Source organism: Lytechinus pictus, chromosome 9, assembly GCF_037042905.1.
Source record: "Lytechinus pictus isolate F3 Inbred chromosome 9, Lp3.0, whole genome shotgun sequence".
NCBI classification, from domain to species: domain Eukaryota; kingdom Metazoa; phylum Echinodermata; class Echinoidea; order Temnopleuroida; family Toxopneustidae; genus Lytechinus; species Lytechinus pictus.
This window is the reverse complement of record NC_087253.1, coordinates 12,230,831-12,258,347: the sequence shown is the minus strand read 5'-3', so window position 1 is coordinate 12,258,347 and position 27,517 is coordinate 12,230,831. Positions and strand designations below refer to the sequence as shown.

At 36.4% G+C, this 27,517-nt stretch overlaps 1 protein-coding gene across 1 annotated transcript; it reads left to right on the top strand.

Moving 5' to 3' along the window:
* Positions 1-1,961: 1,961 nt before the first annotated feature.
* On the top strand, positions 1,962-27,517 carry LOC129268273 (putative ammonium transporter 1). Its single transcript, XM_054905844.2, has 11 exons — positions 1,962-2,190; positions 8,589-8,678; positions 9,866-10,096; positions 17,575-17,675; positions 18,596-18,730; positions 19,672-19,902; positions 20,898-21,036; positions 22,083-22,177; positions 23,758-23,884; positions 25,410-25,514; positions 26,596-27,517. The coding sequence occupies exons 1-11, from the start codon at positions 2,076-2,078 to the stop codon at positions 26,700-26,702; spliced, it is 1,476 nt and encodes a 491-aa protein (XP_054761819.2). The 5' UTR covers positions 1,962-2,075; the 3' UTR covers positions 26,703-27,517.

Genomic DNA, 27,517 nt, shown 5'->3' with positions numbered 1-27,517 from the left:
AAGTGTGCTGAACTAGTCTGGCAGCACAAACTTTTTTTAAATATTTAAACCCCTCGCTTCCTAAACATCCACTTTTGCCCCTCCCCCAAAAAAAAAAAAAAAAAAAAAAAAAAAACACACACAGCGAGGGTGATGATGCCGGAGTCGCTTTCCTCTGCCCGGTAAATAGTGGGAGACAGGTTTAAATCAAAAAGTAAAACCGTTCCTATACCATCTAAATTTTGAGAAGTCTGTAGACCATAGGCGGATCCAGGGGGACCCGAGGGGCCCGGGCCCCCCCACCTTTTGGCGGAGCAAAAAAAGAAGAAAAAAAAAGGGGAAAGAAAGAAAAAAAGAAAAAGAAGAGGAGAGAGGAGAGAGGAGAAAAAGAAGGGGAAACATAAGAAGAAGAAGACGAGTGAATAAATTAAGATGAGGGGAAGACTTGGAAAATAATTAAGAAAATAATTCATGTCATTAAAAACAAAATGTTCGCCCGCGCTTCGCGCTCGCATTGCCTTTTAGCTCATTTACATATCTTGTTCATTATGGAGTTTAAATATCAAGTTTGGAAGTCAATATATAAAACATATTTCATCTCGGAAATCGAACTTTCATTATTTTGTGTAATTTATTTTGATTTTTTTAAAGTGCTCTGAAAAAATGTCAGTTTTATGCTCTGAATATTAGCATTTTCTGCGCGCTCGCAAATTTATCAGGTACCTATTATTTTCGTGTATTTCATAAAGTTTACAAAATATCCCTTTTCAGGTCTGATTGTTAAAACGTATCAGCTAGCGCTGCACGCTCGCATTTTGATTGGCGAGTTATGTATGTCTCAATATTGATTATACAACAAACTACTTAAAATCCCCTTTTCATGACAGTGTATAAAAAATTTAGGCTCGCCATTTGCGCTCGCATTAATGGTTAATAACATATTAACTGATTGAAATGTCCAGTTTTCAGGCCATCATATCATCAGATTTCGCCCCCTCATTAGGCATTAATGAATAAGATATTAATTTAATAATTGAATTGTCCCTTTTGTTTCATCTCGAGCTTAGCAAGAGGAATAAGAAGACAGTCTTCATTTTCATATGATGAAATGTCCTAAGGACATTATTATTTCCAGTTTCAGATCACAATATCATAAATTTTCTGCTCGCGTTTTGTGCTCTCATTATTAATGTAGAAAGATCCCCTATTACCCATTCTTTTCATTATTTACAAAACATGAATAGAGTGTCCCGTTTTTTAGGTCTAAATCTCTAGTTTTTCCGCTCGCGCTTAATTCGCACTCGCATTAATTGTTTAGTTATATACCTATTATGTTCAAGTTACAAAAAGTGCTTAGAATTTCCATTCTTCGGGTAAAAATTTCAACAAATTTCAGCTTGCGCTTTGCGCTCGAATTATTTGATTTTTAAAATAGGTAACGACTTCATGGCTAACTGCATGCAGTCTTTAACAGGTACCTTTTCCATCAGTTCACTTCTGCTCGCGCTTCGTGTTCGTAGTAATTATTTAGTTGCATACACATCTTTTTCAGGATAACAAACATTGCCCAGAATGTTCAAATTTTAGGGGAAAAATACACAAGATTTCCAGAAAAAAATTAGCTCGCGCTTCGCGCTCGCATTATATAAATAAGGATCATGTATTTATGTTGAGTAATAAGAATAAAGCTAAAAAGTGACTATTAGGGCTACCCCTTCAAAGAAACCAAAAATCGAGCGGCCGATCGGGGAAAATATGGCTGAAAAAAAATCCGGGCCCCCCCCCCTATTGGCGAAGGCTGCATGATCCGCCCCTGTAGACTATTATCAAAGTTTCCATTCACGGAACTAAAATACCACCACGTGGTCCCAATCGATGCACGTGACCTTGTGTTCACGCTTGGATCCTGGAGCGAGCAGCTTTTTATTGCGTGCGCATTCTGCGGGAGAATGGACACCCATTCACTGGCGTTCGGAGTCTTCCACCAGAACTGAACGAGGCGCCAGAACTCTCACGTCCTATATGTGCGGTGTATCTGATTAAGGTTGATTCGATTACTTTCTCCAAGGCAGAAGGAACGTTTGTTTTACCACAGAATGCCGCCAATTAATGGAAGTGAACTTGCTTTGATGCAACTCCAAGATGACTTTGGCTATCTCAGGGAAAACATGGATCATTTTTTTCTTCTGGTGATGTCCTGTATCATATTCTGTGAGTATATAAAACTTTTGTGTCCGAGTGAGATAGTTTTAGACACAAAGGTTAATAGATAGATAGGTATACAAACATATATATATATATATATATATATATATATATATATATTTAGACTGAAAACTTTTATTTTTGCTTGTCAAAATTTTCCTTACCAATCCAATAAGCTTCTTTTTTGCCAGTCAGACATTTTTAAACAAGCCAGCATCCTGATCCTGGGCAGCACCCACTTTTTTTAATTTATATATATATATATATATATATATACAGTTGAATTTGTGATATATATGACAAGTTAATAAACGATTGAAACATAGCAAAGGTAAAAGTATGTTTGCATATACAGTATGCAGAGTTACGAAGTATAAAAACAAAGTTAGCGATTAATCGTACGCTTGATTTTCACGATTGATTGTGTTTTGTAGTCAATGGAATCAATCGTAGAAAAGTGTTCTACGATCATTGCTAAGCTTTTGGTTACGGGCCCCAGATTACACAGTATTCTTTCATATTAATACGTACATATTCATGATTTTCACTGAGGCTTGTATAATTTTCTATCAACTTGTTTTTATTATGTATATCATCTCATTGTATTATACTTTCATTTTATTTGTACCGAATTAGATAAATAACTTAACACAGAGAGATTATAAGTATACAAATGGCAATTAAAGAGTGGGTGCTGCCCATGGTGCTGGCTTGCTTAAAAACGTCTGACTAGCAAACAAAAAACTTATTGGGGGTGAATTTGGTAAGAAAAATTTTGACAAGCAAAATATAAAAAGTTTTCAGTCTCAAATTTAGGTGATTTTGGTTGATCAGAGCAAAATTGATAACCCCCCTCCCCAAAGGGTTTTTTGCTCCCTAATGAACTTGGTTTTGGTCAGAAGAAAATGACAAGCAAACAAAGGAGGGCTTACTCTCAAATGAAGGTGATTTGGGTCAAATCTCTACATTAAAGCATACAAACCTAATTTCCAGAGGGCATGCAGGGGTAATGCATGCGCACCCTTAGAACATTTTTGCTGGTGCTTCAATATCCCCGCTTTCCTATCAGGGCCATGGTAATACTTCGGTTTTGGTTGAAAACCAATAAGGAAAACAAAAATGAATAATAAAAAGAATCATAGATATGTGAAATTTACATATTCGGGGGGGGGGGGGGGCTGGTCATATTTGTCATTTGTACACAAAACAGATTAGAGTATATTCTCTAACTAAATTAAAACACCACGATGGAAACAATGGATATATTTCCTGCTATATGTACTATTTATTTCAGTTTTACTCTGTTTACTTACTCTTCTAGCGCCGACGTAGAACTTGTTCATATTCGAAAGAGGTAAAGATGGGGATGGAAAAAGAGGAAGATTAATACCCTTTTTACACACGCTGAAATTTTTCTTAAGCCCGTACTATAGGTGGGGCTAAATTGCCATTTAGCCCCACCTGTAGTACGGGCTTAAGCTTAGCCCACTTTCTTTTTACACATAGCATTTTTGCAAAGTGGGCTAACCCCACCTTTAGTACGGGATTATTTGGCCCTGCAAAAAAGCAGGGTTATCCCAGCAATTGCGGTGCTAAGAGCGATAGTACGGGGTTAAGATCGCTAGTGTAAAACGAAAGTGGGCTAAGCTTAACCCCGTACTATAGGTGGGGCTAAATGGCAATTTAGCCTCACCTATAGTACGGGGTTAAGGACATTTTAGCGTGTGTAAAAAGGTACGAGTGAATGAGCTACCACTAGTCCGGGGTTAGCGAGTTTCGTGTGTGAAAAGCAAGCATTCCTTATCCGGGGTTAGCAATAACAATTTGGCATGTGTGAAAAGGAAAAAAAATAGTACGGGGTTAAGGATAGTACGGGGTTAGCGATAGTCCGGGGCTAAGAAAATCTTGTGTAAAAAGGGTATAAGTAAGAAAGAGAAAAGGGAGAGAGAGAAGGAAAGAAAGAGAGAGAGAGAGAGAGAGGGGGGGGGGGGGGTGGTATACATGAAATTTGTATTTAGGCCTGAACATATTATTTACATATAAATTATAGCAGTTGCCTCTTTTCTTGTTTCTTGTTGTAATTCATTAACCTTAATCCTTTTACGGACTACTGATTCGATATGCCAATAGCCCCAAACAATAATCTTCTCCTTTCAATCAAATCAAAGTGAAGCTCCTTGACTAGATACTTTTGATTTTATTCAGTCTTTAAGAATATATTTCATGCTGTATTATAATTGTCTTTTTATTTCTGAACGGAAGAAAGAGGGAAACACATTTCATATATGCTCAACAAATTAATCTATTTTTCAAAATCACACCAAATTGAAACTTGCTACTTTTATTCAGTCCTTTAGAATGAAATTCATGCTGTATTATAGCGGTTTGTATTTCTGAAAAAATGTAGAAAAGAAGAAAATAAAATCGATTTGCCCCACACAATAATCATCTCATTTCACGATGAACCCAAAACGAAACTGCATGAATAGATATTGCTTATATCAATTTCGCTCAGAATAACACTGTATTCGACTTTTATTATAATAAAAAAAAAATGTATAAAAAAGAAGAAAATATTAATTCGATATGCCTCACGCAATAATCATCTAATTCCACAATTAGTCCACAATGAAACTGCAGGACTCGTTATTGCTATATATACGGCTCAGTGCCGTTTGGAATGAATCGATTTCATATTTCATTTTCTTATTATAACATTTGTTGGTGCTGCGGACAGGTGTTATCTCTTATTTATCGTAACTCTACCGTAAATCCATTCAAACGTCATAATAGTACCAGACCCCCGCGTCCAGGGGATGATTAGTCTGCTGTGCAAACCCTTCACTCGAGTCAAAAGGTCTGAATGCGCAGCCTACAATGTGTTGAAGGCCATATTGCCTGAAATTGAAACAGCAAGGTATAATAATAGTAATAATAACAATGATGATAATAATAGTAGTAATATTAATAATAATAATGATAATAATAGTAGTAATAATAACAATAATAATAATGATAATAATAATAAGAAGGGAATGGAAGCCTGCATAACCAAGATCTCTCCTCACCTTCGGATGTACGACATTCAGAAGGCAGCTATCTTGGGTACAACCAGATTGATAAGAAAGACTCTCGGACATTAGTAGTGTAAAGTTCCTAGTTGCACTTGAAATTACTTGGTGCTTTTTGTTAGAGCAAAGTTATTCAAGAAAAAAATACGGACTTGATCCTGTTTAGAGGAATAATAATATTAGTAATAACAATAGTAATAATGACAATGATAATAATAATAATAATAATTACACAGGTTCGCCACTTTAGTTCCAAAAACTGTTCTCCCAGCGAGCCCTGCTAATATTTAAAGGAAAAGTACACCTAAAATAGTTTATTTGAATAAAAAGAAAAACAAATCAACAATAATAGTACTGAAAATTCATCAAAATCGGATGTAATATAAGAAGGTTATGACATTTCAAAGTTTCCCTTAATTTAACAAAACGGTTATCATGGTTACATGCACATTCTGTTCCGTATGCAAATGAGCTAGGGGACTGAATATATCACTCACTATTTCTTTTGTTGTTTTTTTTTTAATATGAAATATTTAAATGTTCTACTTATTGTCATGTAAAACAGTGTTTTATTCTTCCCTGAACATGTGGAATTACCATTGTTTAACATTAACAGACCGATGAAATCTATTATGTACATTATTTTTTAATGCCATACCATAGGTCGATTTGAAGTCAGTTTCGTTGAACTGACTGTTCCCATCATGCCCATGGTTCGTGGGATAGTCGAACTACATGTATAATTATACTGCCCCAGTTGTTGAGTAACCGCGCTTTATTATAAAACGACTATCAAACCCACCGTTGAATAACGATATCCAGTTTTATTTACACTTTGCATAATCACACCCGATGAGCATGATCATTGCGTGGCATCACATTTCATAAAAATGATTTAAATGTATCATTGTTAATTTTGTAATTGGAAGCATTTAAACTTATTTTGAGATGGGCGGGAACTTACAGAGATATGACAGACAAAAGACGATATTCAGTATACCGATTTGTAAAAATCATAGCGGTGTCACATCTCGGAGAGAAATATTAGATTTATGACAAAATGTATGACAGTTTTCCAGAACACCACATAGCTTCAGTTTCAGTTAAGGAAGCAAATTAATAAAATATGTATATATTATGTGCATTTAAATATATATGTGTCAATTTTCAGATATCTTTTATTTTTCGTACAAAAGAAACGGATAACTGATTATCATGTACAAGCAACTGCCCCTATGACATTTTATCCAAGAAAATAACGATAATGCGTTATGAAATATTGTTCTGACATTAAAATGTGAATTTCAATTGTTATTTGATTTGATTTGATAGCATTTATTCCATTCATCATAAAAACAAAAACAAAGCACATACAAAGTTTACATAAATTACATGGGAAAATTGCAGATAATACAATGATAAAATCTGGGAAACAGTTGAATAAACAAAGTGTACATAATTTATAAATGAATGAGGAGGCAACTAGAAAGGGAAAGCCTTATTAGCGCTGCCACCTTTACAAAAATCTGGAAACTGAATATATATATGTTATTGTAAAATACATGATGTAATAAAAACTGAATACCAGATATAAACATTGAACATAAAAGGGGGAAATACAAATTATAACACAATGACAATATATATATAAATATATATATCAACGATAATTACTAAAAAAGAAGGGGGAAGAAAAGAAACCTGGTCATACATTATTTGAATATTTACTGAGAAGTTGGGTTTTATATCTCCTTTTTTTAAATACTTAATATTTGATAGGGCAAGGTGACTTCACTTTTTATCAAACAAGAAAATAGGGGTGTCATAATAAGACAACTCGGTACTTTCTCTTCAGTACTTTTCGTTATTCTTCTTGGCTTGTTTTTGTAGCACCGCGCACGAGAGAATGGGACCACACGGACCATTAAACATAATTATGACTTGAGAATTCACAAACCAAATCGATCAAAAGGCGTTGTATTTTAGTGTTCCATTGTGATGCAAGCAAGTCATGTGATTATAATGCCTACATAATTCGTGATTTGAACTCTTGAACTTTGCTTGACGCTCAAAAACTGAAATATTAATACAAATCATGAAATGCGGAGAGAAGCGAAAAAGAAGTGAAAAGATGTAAATGTGTACAGATTGATTGAAGGTTGATTTTTATATTTTGGACATCTGGGGAAAACAACTAAAATTGCCAGAAAATTTAGTTTGGAAAGATATCCTTCATTTTAAATTCAAAAAGATAAAAGATAGCAGAATTAAGCAATTCAATTTTAGACTGTTACCTAAAATATTACATTCTAGAGACAATTTGTTCAAGTGGAAAGTTGTAAATACAAATCAATGCGAATTCTGTAATGAAATTGAGACCATTGGCCATTTTCTGTTTTTTGCAAAAAGATTAAAGTTTATTGGAAAATCTTATCGAGAATGATTTATTTTATTTAAAAAGAAGAAATGGTGATAACTATGAAAACATTGTTAATTGGGTATAAAATAGACAAACCAAAATTTGTTCTTATTAATTTGACGATCAATGTTGCCCAGTTTGTAGTTTATAATCATTATGTAAAATGCAACCTTCAAAATCTAAATCATAGCAATAAGAGATTGATCACGAATTTGTTTCATATTTGAAGTTTTATTTAAATCATACGGATCTAAACAATTTTGTGTATTAGAGGTCAAGAAAATTATTGATATATTGTAATTCCTGTTATAAATATTATATCATTTGACTCTTGAAAAAAAGTTATTCCTGTGTAAATATGTATATATGTAAAATTTTGAAACAATAAATCCTCAAGGAAGAGGCAAAGAGAAAAAAAAGCCGTGTACGGATTCAGATGGAGAGTGTATGGCTTGCAGCCCCACCCCACCCCCCCCCCCCCCCGCGGGGGGAAATTTTGGACAAGACAATAAAGAACCTCAAAGTTCTGTGCCCCAGTGTATGAAAGAGGGTGGGTCTGAGGCTTGTCTTTTCTTTGTCAGACAATGTGGACAACAACGTGCTATCAAAAATGGCCATGATCTTTCTTTTCCCCTTGTTTGACCGTCAGAGTATTTAATTAGGTAAAGTAGGCCCCTCTTACCCTCTATCTTGGATCTGCTTCTGCAGCATGATCCCATAATTCGTGTCATTAACATACATGTATACACATCAAAGAAAATACTTTCAGTCGACGCTTTATTTCTGTTCTGATTACAGTTTAGACAAAGTCAGTAAATATAATGTTTCCCTTACCTGTTTTGTCGCAGAGTTCATCGTGATCACCATCGAACTTATCAAGTTAACCACCCCCTCCATTTTTTTTCTTTATTTAGTGATGCAGTTAGGATTTGCCTTTCTGGAAGCTGGATCGGTCCGTGCTAAGAATACAACCAACATCTTACTCAAGAATATGCTTGATGTTTGTAAGTACCCCCAAATGCCAAAGTACACTAAAATAAAGAAAAAAAATACAGTGTTAAATCATCACTTTATGTAAAGACCACACCCTAATTTTGTTAACATAAAGACACACCATGCAGTTGAAACTGCGCCGTGGTGTAGTGGTTACAATTCACGTCTTTAAATCAGAGGTACGTGGGTTCGAATCCAAGCCACATCGCGCGTTTTACCTTCAGCAAGAAATTAACCCGCATTGTGTTGCACTCGACCCAGCTGGGGCGAATGGGTACCCAGCAGGATCAATTCATTTATTGAATGCTCCAAGCGCCTTTCGCAGCAGGAGCTATAGCCGGGGTAATATATAGTGTGCCATTGAATAGGCAACTAGATAATTGGCCCCTCATAAATCATATAATAATTATTATGAACTTAACAACAAATAGTGTTATGATAAAACCTAGAATGTGTTTTATTAACTCATTATTACATCAAACATTATGCATTATTCTGAATAGAATAATTTATTTATTAATTTCGATATAAAAGAACATTGCTTGCGCGTAGTAACCTTACGGCTGAATTGCGTACAATTTACAATTAATCATGTTTAATACAATATTACAAAAGAACATACGATAACATTTAAAAAAACATTGAAATAAATAATGGCATCCTAATCTAGATAACGTATTCAATGAATAAGTTAAATTGAATTTGAAAAATAAAGATTTTATAACGCGATCTAATCAAATTTTATAGTGGGAGTGTTTATGTTTAATACAGTAAATGTCATATGATTCATGCAAATCCAAATAATCAGCTCTGCAACAATCATATACCATAATTATAATCAAAGCCGAGGCAACCAAATGGCCTGAATGAATAATTAAGGTACTGTTCGATGTTATGTAGAATAAAAATAAGGAAACAATGAAATTAGTGGAAAATGAAATAAAGTTGTAACATTTTAGTACTCACAAATTAATGGGATCTAGCTTTTAAAAAGTGTAAACGTTTAAGAGTAAGTGCCGTAGTACAATTGAGATTATCGTTTTAGCATATAATAACATGTCTACAGCAGTTTTGATGGCTATCATTTAATCTAGGAAAAGTGTGACGTCACAATTAGTCACACTTATATTCGCGCCACACCTGATTATGAACTTACTAAATTGTTTCCGAAAATATTTGTCTTTCTTTTTATCCATAGGTATCGGAGCGGTAGCCTACTGGGGCGTTGGATACGCCTTTGCTTTCGGAGAAGAGTCAAACCCTTTCATCGGATATCGGAATTTCTTTTTTGAAAACTTACGATCGGCCAACTATTCGCACTTCTTCTTTCATTTCGTCTTTGCCGCTACGGCAGCCACCATCGTATCCGGGGCGATGGCGGAACGAACCGAGTTCGTAGCTTACTTTCTGTATTCGTCGGTAATAACAGGTATATACACTGAAGTGTATCATGTGAAACGTGAAGTGATAGAGCGAAGCGATCGGGTTTACCAAAATGGCATTAAAAATTATCTTATTTATTTCTCCTTTTTTGGAGGGGGGGGGGGGCATTTTAGATTGTAGGATCTGATGCCAACTTTGCATGGAATCCTAAAAGATAAAGCACAAAAACCCTTTGGTTAGGGTACCAAAGAAGAGGCAGAACACCGCCCGCATCTGGCCTGCGCGTCTGGCCTTGAGGTCAACGGGGAACTTGACTGACAAATCGAATTTAGTGATTTTCGTAAGGCCTTTAAAGAAGGTGTTATTTGAGATTATCCTGTCATCTTTTATACTCTTGGTTGCTTTTTTTTTACAGACATGTATCAATTATGACCATCGTCAGTCAGCAAAAATATTCACTTGAACTGTTTGTGAGATAAAGAATATAGGGTTTCAATTTTCACTAAGATTAGTATTCGAATCGAAGTTCAGTCAATCGAAAACCTTTGAAATAATAGGACGTTAAATTTCGTAGTATAGTTTGATGCCTCAAAAGACATTCATTTATCTATTATCTCTTTTGATTAGACTTTTTAATGTTATACCCAGGTAACAAGCCAACGTTGGCTCCACGTTGGAAACTTGAAAGTCGTTGGACGTTGGAAAAACTTGATGGATTAACGTTGAATCGACGTTGGAAACTAGTTTGATGGAAAGATGATGGACAATCAACAATGACACGACGTTGGCAACGTTGGAAACTTGTTAGTTGGAGAGTTGTTGGACAGTCGACAATGTCACAACGTTGGAAACACGTTTGATTGGATAGTTGTTGAACAGCCAGCAAAGGCACAACGTTGGCAACGTTGGAAACTAGTTCGCTGGAAAGTTGTTGAACAACCGACAATGGCAAAACGTTGACAAAGTTGGAAACTAGTTTGTTGGAGATTTGTTGGACGGTCGACAATGGCACAACGTTGGAGACTAGTAAGTTGGAGAGTTGTTGGACAGTCGACAATGTCACAACGTTGGAGACACGTTTGATTGGATAGTTGTTGACAGCCAGCAAAGGCACAACGTTGGCAACGTTGGAAACTAGTTCGCTGGAAAGTTGTTGAACAATCAACAATGACACGACGTTGGCAACGTTGGAAACTTGTTAGTTGGAGAGTTGTTGGACAGTCGACAATTGCACAACGATGGAAACTAGTAGGTTGGAGATTAGTTGGATAGTCGACGATGACACAAGGTTGGCAACGTTGGAAACTAGTTCGATGGAAAGTTGTTGAACAACCAACTATGGCACAACGTTGTCAAAGCTAGAAACTAGTTCGATGGAGATTTGTTGGATAGTCGACGATGGCACAACGTTGGAAACTGGTAGATTGGAGATTAGTTAGATAGTATACAATGACACAACGTTGATAAAGCTGGAAACTAGTTAGATGGGAGGTTGTTGAACAACTGACACTGGCACAACGTTGGAAACTGGTAGATTGGAGATCAGTAGGATAGTCGACGATGACACAACGTTGGCAACGTTGGAAAGTTGTTGAACAACAGACAATGGCACAACATTGGAAACTAGTGTGTTGGAGATTTGCTGGACAGCCAACAACGTCACAACCAGTGGCGTAACTACGGGGGGGCATGGGGGGGCACGTGCCCCCCCCCCAATCGGCTGGCAAGAAAAAAAAAAAAAAAAAAAAGACGGGGAAAAGGAGAAAAAGAGGGAGAAAAAAGGAGAGGCGTAGTAGAGGAAGAAGAAACTAGTGCATATATTAAGTTATATATATGATATATTATTTTATAATATATTATATTACATAAATATTTTTTTCATAACTTTATGAAACATATTTTGCTGAGGGCCTATGACATTGTGTTCATCATTCCTGGTGCTCGCAATTTCTGTTTGATGAAATGTGTAATCATGTTGTACTAAAACATTCCGTTTTCAAGTCAATATACACCATATACATGTATTTCCTCGCACTTCGAGTTATTGTTTTATGTAGTGACATGCTTCTCTTTCATGACTACTTAAAAGAGATTGCCCCTTTTTTAAAAGTCTGAATATAAAACATTCCCATTTAGTGCTTACGTTCGCATTAATGGACTGGTGAGATATGTCTGCTCTTCATGAATTCCTGAAAACAGTCCTTAAAATTTTCCCTTTACTGGTCTGAAAACTCTATCAGAAATTTTCAGCTCGCGCTTCGCGCTCGCATAATTTAGTAAGTGAAATACGAATGAATTTTTACAAACAAGCCTAAGAATGCCCCTCTTCAGGTCTGAATTTCAAAAATTTCAGCTCGCGCTTCGCGCTCGCAGTATTTGATTAGTGAGATATATATCATGTTCATGATTACAATGAGTACAAAAAGTGCTTCATGTGTTAAGGTGTAATTCTTACAAAATCAGCAAGCGCTTGACGCACGCATTAGATTACTGGTGAGATATGTATGCTCTTCATTAATTCCTAAAAACTAGTACTTTTGTCCCTGTATGGGGTTAATTTATACAAAAATTTCAGCTCGCGCTTCGCGCTCGCATTGTTTGTTTAATGAGACAGGTACGTATCATGATTACCAAAAATTGCTTATATCCCCTTTTTAGGTCTGAATGTCAAAAATTTTCAGCTTGCGCTTCGCGCTCACATTATTTAATCAGTGAGATACATATCTGTTTAATGACACAGTCCTTAAAATGTTTCTATTACGTCAGTATACCTGGCAATTGAGCGTGCTTCGCGCGCCCAGTAAATGACTCAATTTCTTTGCTGGTGCCCCCAATGCCGTGATCCACGGTACGCCACTGACGAGATATATAATCCTGTGGTGCTAAAAACTTCCATTTTCAAGTCAATATACACCAAATATATTTCCTCGCACTTCGAGTTATTATTGTTTTATGTCGTGACATATGCTTTTTTTTCATGACAACTTAAAGCGATTGCCCTATTCTAAGGTCTTCATATAAAACATTTCCTGTCCGTGCTCACGTTCGCAATAGAGGATTGGTGAGATATGTCTGATCTTCATGAATTCCTAATATCAGTCCTAAAAATGTCCTTTTTTCTGATCTGAATATCAAAAATTTTCATCTCGCGCTTCGCGCTCGCATCATTTGGTTAGTTAAATATGTATGGTCTTAGTGAATTCTTACAAACAAGCCTTAGAATCTCCCTCTTCAGGTCTGAATTTCCTAAATTTTCAGCTCGCGCTTCGCACTCGCAATATTTGATTTGTGAGATGAATATAATAATCATGATTACAATGACTACAAAAAGTAATTCATGTGTTTATTCTAACAAAATCGGCAAGCGCATGGCACTCGATTAGGTGACTATGGTGAGATATGTATACTCTTAATGGATTCCTTAACAAAAAGTAGTCCTTAAAATATGCCTGTTTGGGGTCAATATATACAAAAATTTCAGCTCGCGCTTCGCGCTCGCGTTGTTTGTTTAGCAAGACCGGCATGTATCATGATAACAAAATTTTGCTTACAATGTCCCTTTTTAGGTATGAATAACAAAAGTTTTAAGCTCGCGCTTCGCGCTCGCATTATTTAATTAGTGAGATATATATATGTTTAATGGCATTGTCCTTAAAATGTATGTTAGGTCACTATACGTGGCAACTGAGCGCGCTTCGCGCGCTCACTGAGTGACTCAAAATTTTTGCTGGTGCCCCCCCAATGCCGTGACCCACGGTACGCCACTGGTCACAACGTTGGAAACGCGTGTTTGATTGGATAGGTGTTGAACAGCCAACAAAGGCACAGCGTTGACTACGTCGGAAACTAGTTCGATGGAGAGTTGCTGAACAACCGACAAAGGAACAACGTTGGAAACTATTTTCTTGGAGATTTGTTGGACAGTCGACAATGGCACAACGTTGACAAAGGAGTGGAAACTAGTTTGACGGAGAGTTGTTGAACAACGGACAATGGCACAACGTGGACAGCGTAATTGGAATAGTTTATTGGAGAGTTGTTGACACAATGTTGGAAACTATAGTTTGTTGGATATTTGTTTGACAGTCAACATAATATCCCGGCATAATATACACAGTTTTGAGAACGTTAGAAACTGGTTCATTGGAGAATTGATAATGATATACAGACGACTACTCGCATAATTATTAATGGGGCCAAGGGGGGGGGGTCGATCAAGTAAGTTTGCTTGTCTATCCATGTCACCCTTGGTATCCCCCAGCAATAAGGGGAAAATAAATCGAGAGAGAAGGAAAATAATGGGAAGGGAAAGAGGAACTAAAACTAAGTCTAAGGGGAAAACAAAAATAAGATGGGGTAGAATAGAGAGGCTGCATGCACCTGGGGATGAAAATGTGTCGATTGATATAGAAAATAAAGGAGAAAAACAAGAAAAAAAAAAAAATGTAGTTCAAGACCAGAATTTCCAGAAACGCCCTCGTCCTTTGCAGCTGGCTCGGCCTTTCACAGTAAGTACGAGATAATTCATAGGCCTACCGTCACATAACTAGAAGAAATTGAAGAAGGAAATACAAGCATCAAATGTGCCTATTTAAAAATACCATACTATTCTGATGCGCAGAATTAGTCTCGACGTCGGACTCCTTCTGTCATGTCTGTGTAGGCTGCTTCCTTCAATTTTGAACTTGAAGAATCTGGTAGAATTTGGACTGGATAGTGGATATAGACAATTGAATTCCAGAATATCTAGTGATCTGGAACAGTACTTATAAGCTGCATATTTAGGACCTACAATCTACAGTGGAATTTTCTTTGCACTTGCAGATAATCGGTAACTGCAACCATTGATCCCCTCCGAAAGATCCCGGAGTCAGCTTCTGTGCGCGTACAGTCCGACGCTACTATATTCGTGTAAGTAGTAGTAAAGTAGTACTTAACACCAGTCACTGCACAGTATAACATACTAACTAACCTCGTAATTAGCTTGTGTGAGTGACTAATATAATACTAACCTCGCAATACGTGTGAGTGGGAACGAGTATGCGATACCAAGGGCAAGGCAACAGTCATTGGGTGATTTCAATAATTTCAAGTACAGTGTTGAAATCTGGTGTTGGAGTTGTGAGTCTTTTGACAACACCGTACTTGAATCAGGCTGGTGTTGAGATTGACCTTGGAAAATATGGTGTATTTCCGGCAGTTTGTGTTGAAGGCTGGTGTTGATTGTCATCTGCTGAACCCAACACTGCACTGTGGCTGCATGGTGTTGATGATCTACAAGCAATTTCCCCATTCAGCAACACCGGCCCCCAGGGATTGGGAGAATCGTGATTTAAAGTTCAGTGTTGGTGTTGATGAACTGTAGCTCACGAACAGGGGGCGAACACGACGAACCATCTCCGTGAATTATCTTTTACATTTAAGATGAGAGCAAATCATTAGAGTTTTAATACATTTCAATGAAAAATAATATTACGCTTGGTGTTGGAGCTCAGTTCAGCAGCCCTTTCACGCTCTCAACACCGTACACCGTACTTGAAATCACCCAATGACTTGCTACCTGGCATTCCTGCCTTATTTATTATACGCTGCCTTGAATTGACCTGGTCGGTCCTGCCTGGCCTAGCATGGACCGAGTGTTTTCCAACTGCAGTCAAACCTGTAGTTGCTATGTGAGGCATGCTACACTTGACGCTGAAATATCATTTAATAGTTATAGCACGAGCGAGACTGGGCCATGGCCATGCATATTGAGATATCAGTTGACTTCTATCTTAATAAAAAAGAGGCACTCTTTAGTTACAGTAGGCAGTAGTTACGTTACTCTGAGTGAGGCCAAGTTACGCGACCTCCCTTTTAGATTTTGTAAATACTGAGAGACTGCAATTACACATGTGAGTTTTTGTGATAAATAAATATCACACGTAATTCTCTTGATTCCTCTTAATTATGTGTAGAGACTTGTAACAGAAAGAATGAAAAGAAATAAATAGCTGTAATAATAGTTGTAATGTTTTTTGATAGAATCATGAACAGGTTACAGATGATGATGGCACAGTGTTGAAAACTGTTTGATGGAGATGGTGCATCGTTGGATTTGTTTAAAATTAGACCAACAAAGAATCAACGTTACAACAACATTTAACCGATATTAGACAAACATTGAATCAACGTTTACGCTAACATTGGACTAAAGTTGAATCAACTTTCCATCAACATTGGACCAACATTATACCAACGTTGGATCAACGTCACCCAACGTTGGACCAACATTGGACCAACGCTGCCAAACCTGCCTCATCTGGACAATGATTATGCACTCATGAATATTCATTACATCAGTAAATGACCAAAATTTTAGGTAATATTGCTATAATAATTAGAGTATTTATGTTTATTCAATATTTCCACCATGAAAAGTTTCAGAAAAGTATGTGGCTCCATTACCATATCATTTATAATCAAAACATATTATTCTAAGTGAAATATTCAAGGTTAAGTGTGGAAAATGATATTAACTGTATTCTGCCAAGTATAGCAAAGTTGCTCTATATATAGGAGTCAATGACAGGATACAGTGGATAGGTGTAGGATGATAGGAATAGGATATAGGATTAGGATGTAGGATTTTAGGATAGGATAAGACATGATGATAAAGATTAGAGTGAAGAGTTGTAATGGTGGACTTCACCTTGAAACCAATTAATGTTTTGTTAATTACTGTCATACGTTGGAATAACGTTGGAGCAATGTTGGAGCAACGTTGTGACAACGTTGTAACAATGTTGGAGCAATGTTGCCAGACAACGTTGGAGCATTGTTGCTGGACAGCGTTGAACCAACGTTGTAAACATAGTTGGACTGACGATGTATGCAAGTGCACGTCCATCGCTGCTTCAACGTTGCCCATCAACGTTGCAGCAATGCTGTTATTGATGACTCAGCCGACATTATACCAACGTTGGAGCATTGATGGTGGACAACGTTGAACTGACGTTGGAAATGTTGTTGGTCTGACGATGTATGGACGTGCACTTCTATCGATGATCCAACGTTGCTTACCAACGTTGTAGCAATGTTGTATTTGACTATTTAGCCAACATTGGATCAACGTTGCCAGACAACGTTGAAACATTGTTGCTGGACAACGTTGAACTGACGTTGGAAATGTTGTTGGTCTGACGATGTATGCGCGTGCACTTCTATCGATGATGCAACGTTGGCCTGCCAACGTTGAGGCAACGTTGGGAAAAAATTTCCCAACGTTGATCCAACGTTGGTCCAACGCTGTATTGTTACCTGGGTAGGCATGTCACCGCGTGGACACTGATGCGCTCTTCCTCATCGAGTATACGTGCAGTATTCAACTGTCCAAATTTGCTTAATTGCCTTTGAAAGGCAACAAAAAAAAATGATTTCAACTTACTGTAAGAAATTTGTTGGGATATTATCTGTCAGAATGGTATCTGGATGAAAGCCAGATGTGTATTGACGTTAAATCTCACCTTTTTCATTTTCTTGTAGGATTCATTTACCCAGTAGTAACTCACTGGGCGTGGTCATCAGACGGTTGGCTTGGCAACAGTGGCATAGAGATTGCTAATGGAACGTATCTAGCTTTCATGGTAACCAATTTGAATCCTTAATATCACAGTCACATAAAACCAACGAAACTGATTTTAAACCGACCGACCAGTGGCGTAATGAGCCAAATTTTTTGAGGGGGCGAGATTTTGCGTATCGGGCAATATCTAAAAAAAGAAAGAAAAAGTTGTGAGAAGCGAAGCGAGCGAGCAAACATTTCGACAGAAAGTAAATTTTGTGATAGAGTTTGACATAATATTCAAAATATAACATCATATATATTTCGCCCTTCTCTCTTTTCTTTTCCCTTTTTTTTTCTTGGGCGTAATTTCTTTTTTTTTTTTTTTTTTTTTGGGGGGGGGGGGCAAGCCCCCAAGCCTTCCCCCCTCGTACGCCACTGCTACTCGAAATATCATTTGTATTGATATATTTGGAGTCACAGTTTCGTTGGCGTGACAATGGTTTATCAAATGGGACTTCCACCCTAATGTCGATCAATTCGAATTAATAAAAGAAGAACAATACGATCGAGATTCACTTTAATAAATTTTCAACAATAATCTCTTTATGAACATCAGGCAACAGTTTGCTTCTCGCAATACAAAGTATGAAGTAATTAATCTATACCAACTAATTATTTATTTATCTATCAATTCCAAAGTGTTGTTGATATTAATCAACAGCAGATTTTTCTTTTGCAACCTTAGCTAAGATCGAAAATGATAATATTCTGATTTTGTAAAGTTCATTCATCTTATGTCTCTATACTCTTCCAAAATGAATTTAGCGAGGTGGCCAATTGGTCTCAGGCGCCCGACTTCACCATGAATGTCTTGGGTTTGAATACCGGCACGGCCCTCGACCAAGCCACTTTAATCTACACTGCTATATCTTGCATCAAATAAATGAAAATGCATCATTTAGATGATACCAATATTTTTTTTGTTACTTCTGAATTCAGGATTTCGCAGGAAGTGGAGTGGTTCATTGTGTCGGAGGAACAGCTGCTCTAGTAGGAGCCGCCATCTTGGGACCTCGGATAGGGCGATACGATTCAAATGGGAATCCGATAGTCATTGCTGGACATACCGTACCGGTAGGTTGACGAAATTATATCCGAACATTTTTATGGAAGATTTAAAGTGCCACCCAAATGTTCAGATAATCATCTCGTCATGCCTTCATCTCTTAAAAAATATGAGATTACGAGATCTTGGATCTCGTCACGGTCTACATGTACATTCAGTGGAAGAGATGATAAGATCTTTTGAACCTTTATCTCATCATCTCTCCCACAATATTCAGACATTACGAGATCTAAGATCTTTTTATCTGACCATCTCTTCCACGGGATCTAGACATGACGAGATCCAAGATCTTTTCATCTGATCATCTCTCCCACGGAACGTAGACATGACGAGATCCAAGATCTTGTCATGTCATCGATCATCTCTCCCACGGGATGTAGACATGACGAGATCCAAGATCTTGTCATCTCATCATCTCTGCTACGGGATGTAGACATGACGAGATCCAAGATCTTGTCATGTCATCATCTCTCCCACGGGATGTAGACATGACGAGATCCAAGATCTTGTCATGTCATCATGTAGACATGACGATAAGATCACGTCAGCTGATCATCCCTTTTCCAAGATACAAACATGACGAGATCCAAGATCTCGTCATCTCATATTCCCTTAAGAGACGTAGATATGACGAGATGATTATCTGAACATCTGGGTGGGACACTTAAGCTTCCATACATTTTAAAGCATGCATGTTTTAAGTGTTTATGAATCCTGCCCAGAAGGTGCAATATATTATAATCCCCAAACAGATTGATTAATGTGAGTAATAAATCCATTTCATTTCAACAACATGAACAAGTCAGTAAGCCCTATATATATTTATAGTACTGTTTTCAAGTACATATAAAATTCTAGAATATACGCTTCTGATTAATTATAGCTGAAACAAACCAACGTTTGTGCTCATCTGATGTTTCTTTTCATCCCGCTTTTCATCTTAAACTAGATGGTTTCCCTTGGCGGTTTTATCTTGTTCTTTGGCTTCTTTGCGTTCAACGGCGGTTCTCAGGCCAGCATCTCCGCCGAAGGGGACGGGGAGGCGGTCGCCCTTGCCATCGTCAATACCATCATCTCTGGCGCTTTTGCCGCCCTCACTTCCATGATTTGCCGCCGCGTTGGGTTCAGTGGCAGTTACTGGTCGCTTCTGACAACGATCAACGGTGGTCTAACGGGGATGGTAAGTAAAACCCATAGAGATATATTATATATATATAATATATATAGAGAGAGAGATATATATATATATATCTCTATGATAAAACCCCAGTCAGACCGGCGAAAACAGTCTCCAGGCCGACCAATGCTATTTACGCTATTTCCAATGGCATACCTTCGGTCGGTTTAGAGACTATTGGAGGAGGTCTCGTTGGTGAGACCGAGGCATTTGCGTCCTTAGTCTGCAGGCACAGACACTGATTGAAACTTTGATCAACAAGAAAGTGGGTCTTCACACAAGACTAAAATACATTAAACTTGCTGTTAAGGCCTACTTAGGGGGCCTACTCGACACAAGTGATTGTAGACTGCGCTTTCAGACCACTTACGATTGAAGGGTTTACACAACAGATTAAGCGCACCCTCCCCTGTTCTCATGGAGGTTCATATACTAGGCGCTAGGCTCATATGGGCCTGATAATAAGTCTTGACTTGTAAACCTCCGATTGATGAAGTAATACAAATTCAAAGCTTCATGATACACAACAGCCAAATCAATATATTTGACTATAGGAATAAAGCTTAAAAATGTATTTGTGGTATGATCAGGAGAAAAGAATATCTTATAAATTTATTTTCAAGTCACTGGGGTTATATAACAGACACATCATCAGAGGGGTACTTAGTGGATTTTCGCTTATAAAAGAAACCTATCAAAATGAATTGGATTCTATTCGTGTAAATTACAAGATACTTATATTTTCGAAGATTTATTTTAACTTTTAAGAAAAAGACCTAGATTCTATTAAATGACCCTCTCATAAAGTATCTAGGTACTTTGAGTAGATTAATGTTTTCAGAGAGTAAAAATTGATTGAGCTTCCGAAGCTACTTACCATAAATTCCATGCAGTAAACAAACTTCCTCAATGGGCAATTGCACTTTTGATAATCCTTTAACGATTAATGATAATAATCTTAATTCAAATACCAATTTCGCTGCATCTCCTACTCCCAGGTGGCTATATGTGCTGGGTGTAATGTTGTTTATGCGTGGGGAGCAGCGGCAATCGGATCAGTCGCTGGTATCACATATATTCTCTGGAGTTCTGCAGTTATTCGACTGAGGATAGATGATCCACTCGACGCTGTAGCAGGTAGCAAAGACATTTCATTTTTATATTTTCTCTTGAAGATTTTCCTTCGTTTTGTCATTCCTCCCATGCTACTTTTTTTCTTCTTCTTGTTCTTCTTAAATTTCTTCTTCTTCTTCTTCTTCGTCTTCTTCTTCTTCATCTTCTTCTTCTTCTTCCTCTTCTTCTTCTTCTTCTTTTTCTTCTTCTTCTTCTTCTTCATTTTCTTCTTATTTTTCTTGTTCGTCTTCTTCTTGTTAATGTTGTTGTTGTTCTTCTTCTTCTTGTTTATCTTCTTCTTTTTTTCTTCTTCTTTTTTCTTCTTCTTTTTCTTCTTCCTCTTCTTTTTCTTCTTCTTCTTCCTCTTCTTTTTCTTCTTCTTCTTCCTCTTCTTCTTCTTCTTTGTATTCTTTTCCCCCAATCTGTATCTGACATATTACTAAGAAATATATCTGACAACGTTTCCTGTATTACAACGAGAAGCTGTACGAGCATGGTAATCGCAACCGGATCTTAAACTCTTAAATGACCTTCAAAACTTGATCTGAGATATTCAAACCTTGACCCCCAAACTTAATTGACCTTGAAAACACTGATCATTGACATTCGAAGTTTTAACCTTCAAGGTTTGGACAAAGATGCAAACTTCACATAATTTTGAAAATCGAAATAATATCTAGCCTGAAACTTGAAATTTCGTCATTGACCACCAAGATTAATAATGATGATGATGATAATAATAATAACGGTATATTTACCCAGGGTAGCCACTTCAGTTCCGAAAACTGTTCTCCCAGCTGGCCCTGCTATTATTATTACCCGGCTAAGCTAGGCTACCGATTCAGGTGCACACAGCTTTTTGAGGATTTTTTTCCTGCCGGTACCCATTTACCTCACCTGGGTTGAGTGCATCACAGTGTGGATAAATTTCTTGCTGAAGGAAAACACGCCACGGCCATGATTCGAACCCAAGAGTCTCTGCTTGAAAGGCGAGAGTCAGAACCACTAGACCAATACCTAGAACATTGACCTTTGAATTTAACCTTGACCTTTGACCTTTATATTTACAGTTCATCTTGGGGGAGGTCTCTGGGGAGTTTTAGCCACGCCTATCTTTATGACAGATGGAATCCTTTTTGACATCTCAAATAGAATACCGTGGTTGGTAAGTGGAATATTTCATTGTTTTTCCTTATCACAACCTTTTTCATTATAATGATTTTTCACTATGACGTCTTTCTCCTTATGAATTTCCTCCTTATTTCATCATTTCTCCTTATTACATAATTTCTCCTTATTACATAATTTCTCCTTATTACACCTCTCACCTTATTTTAACTTATCTCATTACAGCTTTTCTCCGTATGAAAACTTTCTCCTTATTAGAGCTAGTCTCCTTGTTACAATTTTTCCTTATTAATTATTTTCTCCTTATTACGAATTTTCTCCTTATTACAACTATCCCCTTATTACAAATCTTTCCTCCTTCTTACAACTTATCCCATTACAGCTTTTCCCCGTATTTCAACTTTGCCCTTATTAAAAATCTATCCCATATATCATTCTCCTTATTACAACTTCTCTCTCAAAAACCTTTTTACTTGTGACGATTTTCCCCTCTAACACCTTTCCTCCATATTACGGGTCTTCTCCTTAATACATATTTCTTCTTATTACACTTTCATCTTTTTACAACTTATCTCATTACAGCTTTTCCCCGTATGGCAACTTTCTCCTTATTACAACTTTCTCCTTCTGACATTTTTTCCTTATTACATATTTTCCCCTAATGACTTTTCTCCCCATTACAACTTTCTCCTTAATCCTCTCCTTATTACACATTTCTTCTTATTTTAACCTTTCTCATAACAGCTTTTTTCCTTTCTCCTTTTTTTCTTATTACATTTTCCCCTTATTTCAACGTTTCTCTTTATTACAATAGCTTTATAATCAATTGTGACTTCGTTCATTTTACCACCGTTTACCCTTAAACGAGCATTAAATGTAATTCTTTAAAACCAATAAATTCATGATGACCACAGTCATTTCTTTTCTCTCAAATTGGTTTTACTATCGGGGTCGGGACAACTCGGCCCGTGGTCCGAGTTGTCCCTGACTCTTTTTTCTTTCAATCTTTATCAATCACAGTATAAATTACAATATCAACAAATCAACAAGCTATTTACATGATTAAACAGAGCAGCACTTGAGTATGTATAAGTTTGTAGAGACAGATACATAAGACAAATTCAATTTAAAATTTCAATTTTTTTTAAATGTACAGGTAATTTACAATTTTTCTTCGCCAAAAAATATTCAATATCCTTAATACCTTTGATACGAGCTTTGAATTCCACAAAATTATGGGTTTTGTTATCAAATTTACAAAAGCGAACATAGTATTTGAAAGCAAGGAAAATGAATGTTAAAAAATTATCACCTTGAATACCAAATATCTTTGCAAAGGGGGAAATGATAATATTCGAATGTTGTTTTTGGTTTATAATAGATGAAAGATCTTCCCACACAATGTTAACAACCGGACAATCACACAAAATATGTAAAATTGTTTCAGGGTCTCTTTTACAAAATGAACAGTTTGGGGAATTTATTGTCCCTGATTCTTACTATCTGTATGTACCGTATTGTTGTCACTGGCTATCCATACTTGCCTTTACTTCTAATATGTTGACATTCTAATCAATGCAGTATGTTCGATTAAACGAAAGTATATATTTTTTGTAGCATTTCGCTTGGAATCTCCTTGGTGTAATTGTCATATTTACATGGACGGCTCTTCTCTCCTTCATCATGTTCGGTACGTTGAGATGTCTAAGGATTCTTCGGGTTGATCCAGAGATGGAGAAGAAAGGTGCGTTCAGACAATCAATATATCCATGACTGGTTTATCTACTTTCATTTACGTTACGCTACTTTATGTTACTTTACACTCTTAAAACAAATCAGTCAAATTGACTAGACCAGTAGTCAGCTGGGCGCAACTGATATGGCAATCATTCATTGTCAGTTTAGTAACATTTCTGACATATATTCTAGTAAGAAAAACTCTGTTCTAGTAAAATACGACTAGAAAATAGTCAAATATGACTAGAATAACAGTTGCATCCAGCTGACCCTATTAACTAGTCATTTTAGACTGATTTGTTTTTAGAGTGTACTTTACATTACTTTATGTTTCTATACTTTACCTTTATGTACCTTTCTTTACTTAACTTTACATAACTTTACATATACTTTACATTACGTTATATCAATTTACTTTAATCATTAATCACTTTACATTTCTTTACATTATTTCATTTTAGATTACTTTACATTTCTTACTTTACGTTACTTAACTTTACTTACTCTACATAACTTTTCTTTACATTAACTTTACATTATATAACATCACTCTACATTACTGTACTATAGATTACTTTACTACTTTACTTTACATTACTTTACTACTGTAATTTACATTGCTTTACTTTAATTTGGAATACTTTCCTTAATTCCAACGATGCCTGAATGACTATAACTGTATACTATGCCTGTTAATTAATCAAAGGGAATAAATGGAAAATTCACACTTTCAAGTGCATTTTGCAGGTGGCCATTTTTGGGGTTCATTTATTATACTAACACATTTCAGTAAAAATACATCAAAAGTAAGATAGTAATGCAAAAATTGAGGAGATAGCAAAGGAAATCTAAAGAGCTGCCACACTCTAAAAACAAATCAGTCAAAAATGACTGGTTGATAGGGTCAGCTGGGTGCAACTTATATTCTAGTCATATATTTGACTATTTAACTAGAACAGTTATTTCTGACTAGAATATATGTAAGAAATGTGACTATCAGTGATTGTCATATCAGCTGCACCCAGCTGACTACTGGTCTAGTCAATTGGACTGATTTGTTTTAAGAGTGCATTTGGCTTCAAGAAATTAAAAACATTGCAGAAGAATTACTATTTGTGAAGTCTTTACAATGCTATTCAATGACTTTGCCAATTGTTACGCATTTCTTTTTCCCTGTTGTTCTTACTGTTTCCGTTCCACACGTACTTATTAATTTTTTATCAATCTAATTTCATATCGCCACTCATTTATGTTTCTTGCTACTTTTGCAAGGTCGAATGGAGGTCACTCTTTATTGTGTATTGACTGGCTGTTTTATTTATTTATTTGTTTTTATCCATATATAATATATACCTTGTTTGTATATTTGCGTTTTTTGTCAATTTATATGTCATATTTTTTTACCTTGTACTAGCATTCGTAATTCAGCCTTTGGCTGCAACGAATGTTTTTGATGTACCAATAAAGACCATTATTATTATATTCATCTCAGGTGAAGTCTTATTCAGTTTTCACATTATTTTGTCTTCTAGGTTTGGATATTCCCAAGCATGGTGAGCCAGCATACCCCCTTTCGAGCTACGGCAGCGGCTGGGAAGATGATCTGGTCATTAACGCTATTCATTCACCTCCACCAAGTAAGTATATTCTCACAATGATGATGATGATGATGCTGATGGTGATGATAATGATGATGATGATGATGATGGTAATGGTGATGATGGTGATGATGATGATGATGATGGTGATGGTGATGATGATGATGGTGATGATGATGATGAAGATGGTGATGATGGTGATGATGATGATGGTGATGGTGATGATGATGATGGTGATGGTGATGATGATGATGGTGATGATGATGATGAAGATGGTGATGATGATAATAACAGTAATAATAATAATAATTGTAATAATAACAACAACAATGATAATAACTACAAAAATAATAATAACAACAGCAATAATAATGGTAACAATAATAATAACAATGATAATGATGATAATAATAACTGGATTTTCAAAGCTCTTTTTGCCTGAGGATACAAAGCCGCGCTGCTATTTTGTCTCCGCTATAGCCGTGCTGCCTACAGGCGCTCTGGCCTCCGAGGAATTTCTTCTCTCCGGGTACCCATTCACCTCACCTGGATCGATTGCAGCAAAATGAGATTAAATTTCTTGAAGGAAAACATGCCATGGCTGGGAATCGAACCCACGTCCCTCAGATTGAAAGACGAGAGTCATAACCGCTTAGAGGCAATTCGCAATATGCGGTGTATGAAACGATGATGATAATTATTAGTATTCATTATAACCACTAGACCATGAGCTAAAAGTTTTGTGGAGGCTAAATATGGCGCAAGGGGTGAGCGGTGAGCGAAGCCGGATTTTTTACCATGTTAAAATTTTAGTTTTTAAAGTAGATTAAAGTAGGCCTACTCAGAAAATGATATCACGTTTCACCCCCTTTCCCTTTCTTTGTTTTCCTTCTTTTCTTTTCTAATTTGGGGGGGGGGGGGTTATAAAGTCAAACAGGATACATCAGTAAGGTTAATAAAGAAAAAAATAACTCTTATTATCAAGGCATTTTAGTAGTAAAGATTGACAATTTGAAACTCAACTGCGACTCTACTTTAATCCATATGATGTGAATCAGAACGATTGATACGTACTTTATACTACCATTGATATAATCTTTACATCTCTTTATTATTCCAGGCTACAATGCGAATGGAGGCAGTCATGACAACAAGGCATATAAACAGGATGAGCCACAGAACGATGTCCAGTATGGAAACAGCAAAAGTGAAGATACTCCGTTGTAGATTCATGATTTACATCTTTATGATAGGCCTGATGATAATTTCAGAAAATGATATATGATGATGATATCTGAATTAGTGTTGGTAATAGTAAATTGCACAGACTTGCAATAAATCCAGGTAAAATGTAATTGGGAACCAATCAAATTGTGAATGTAGTTTGATCTAATCGTAAAGATACATTTTAAATCTCCAAGGATTTCAATTCAAATTTCTCGAGATTGAAAAGTGAATCTTTAAGATTAAAAATAAATCCAGAATATGATTGGTCTCTAATTACAGTTCAGCTGGATTTAGAGTTTAGTTGTAGGAGTAGTCGTCGTCGTCGTAGTAGTAGTAATAGTAGTAGGGGAGGGGTAGTAGAAGTAATATAGTAGTGAGAGTAGAAGTAGTTCTACCAGAAATATTACAATATTTCATGATGTACAAAATTGACCGATCATGATTGCCCCTAAGGTGATCTTGAGAATTTATTTCAGGCCTATCGTATGAAGATCAGTGAGTGGTAAACATTTTGGTAAAATTTGCAGTCATTATTTGGTTTACATACCATTCATTTCTTAAGCAGTGCGATATTAAAAGCTATTGCCCTGAGAAAATGATGCCAGTCCGTGTATAATGATAACTATTATCATTGCTGCATGCAACTTGTTAATTATTTGCTCATTTGTGCAAATGCTATGATTGGTTGAAACCCTAAACGTGACTAGGTATATTTACTTACTGTTCATGACCTTGATGTAATGGCGACTTATCAAAGATCATTATATATATATATATATATATATATATATATATATATATATATATATACACAA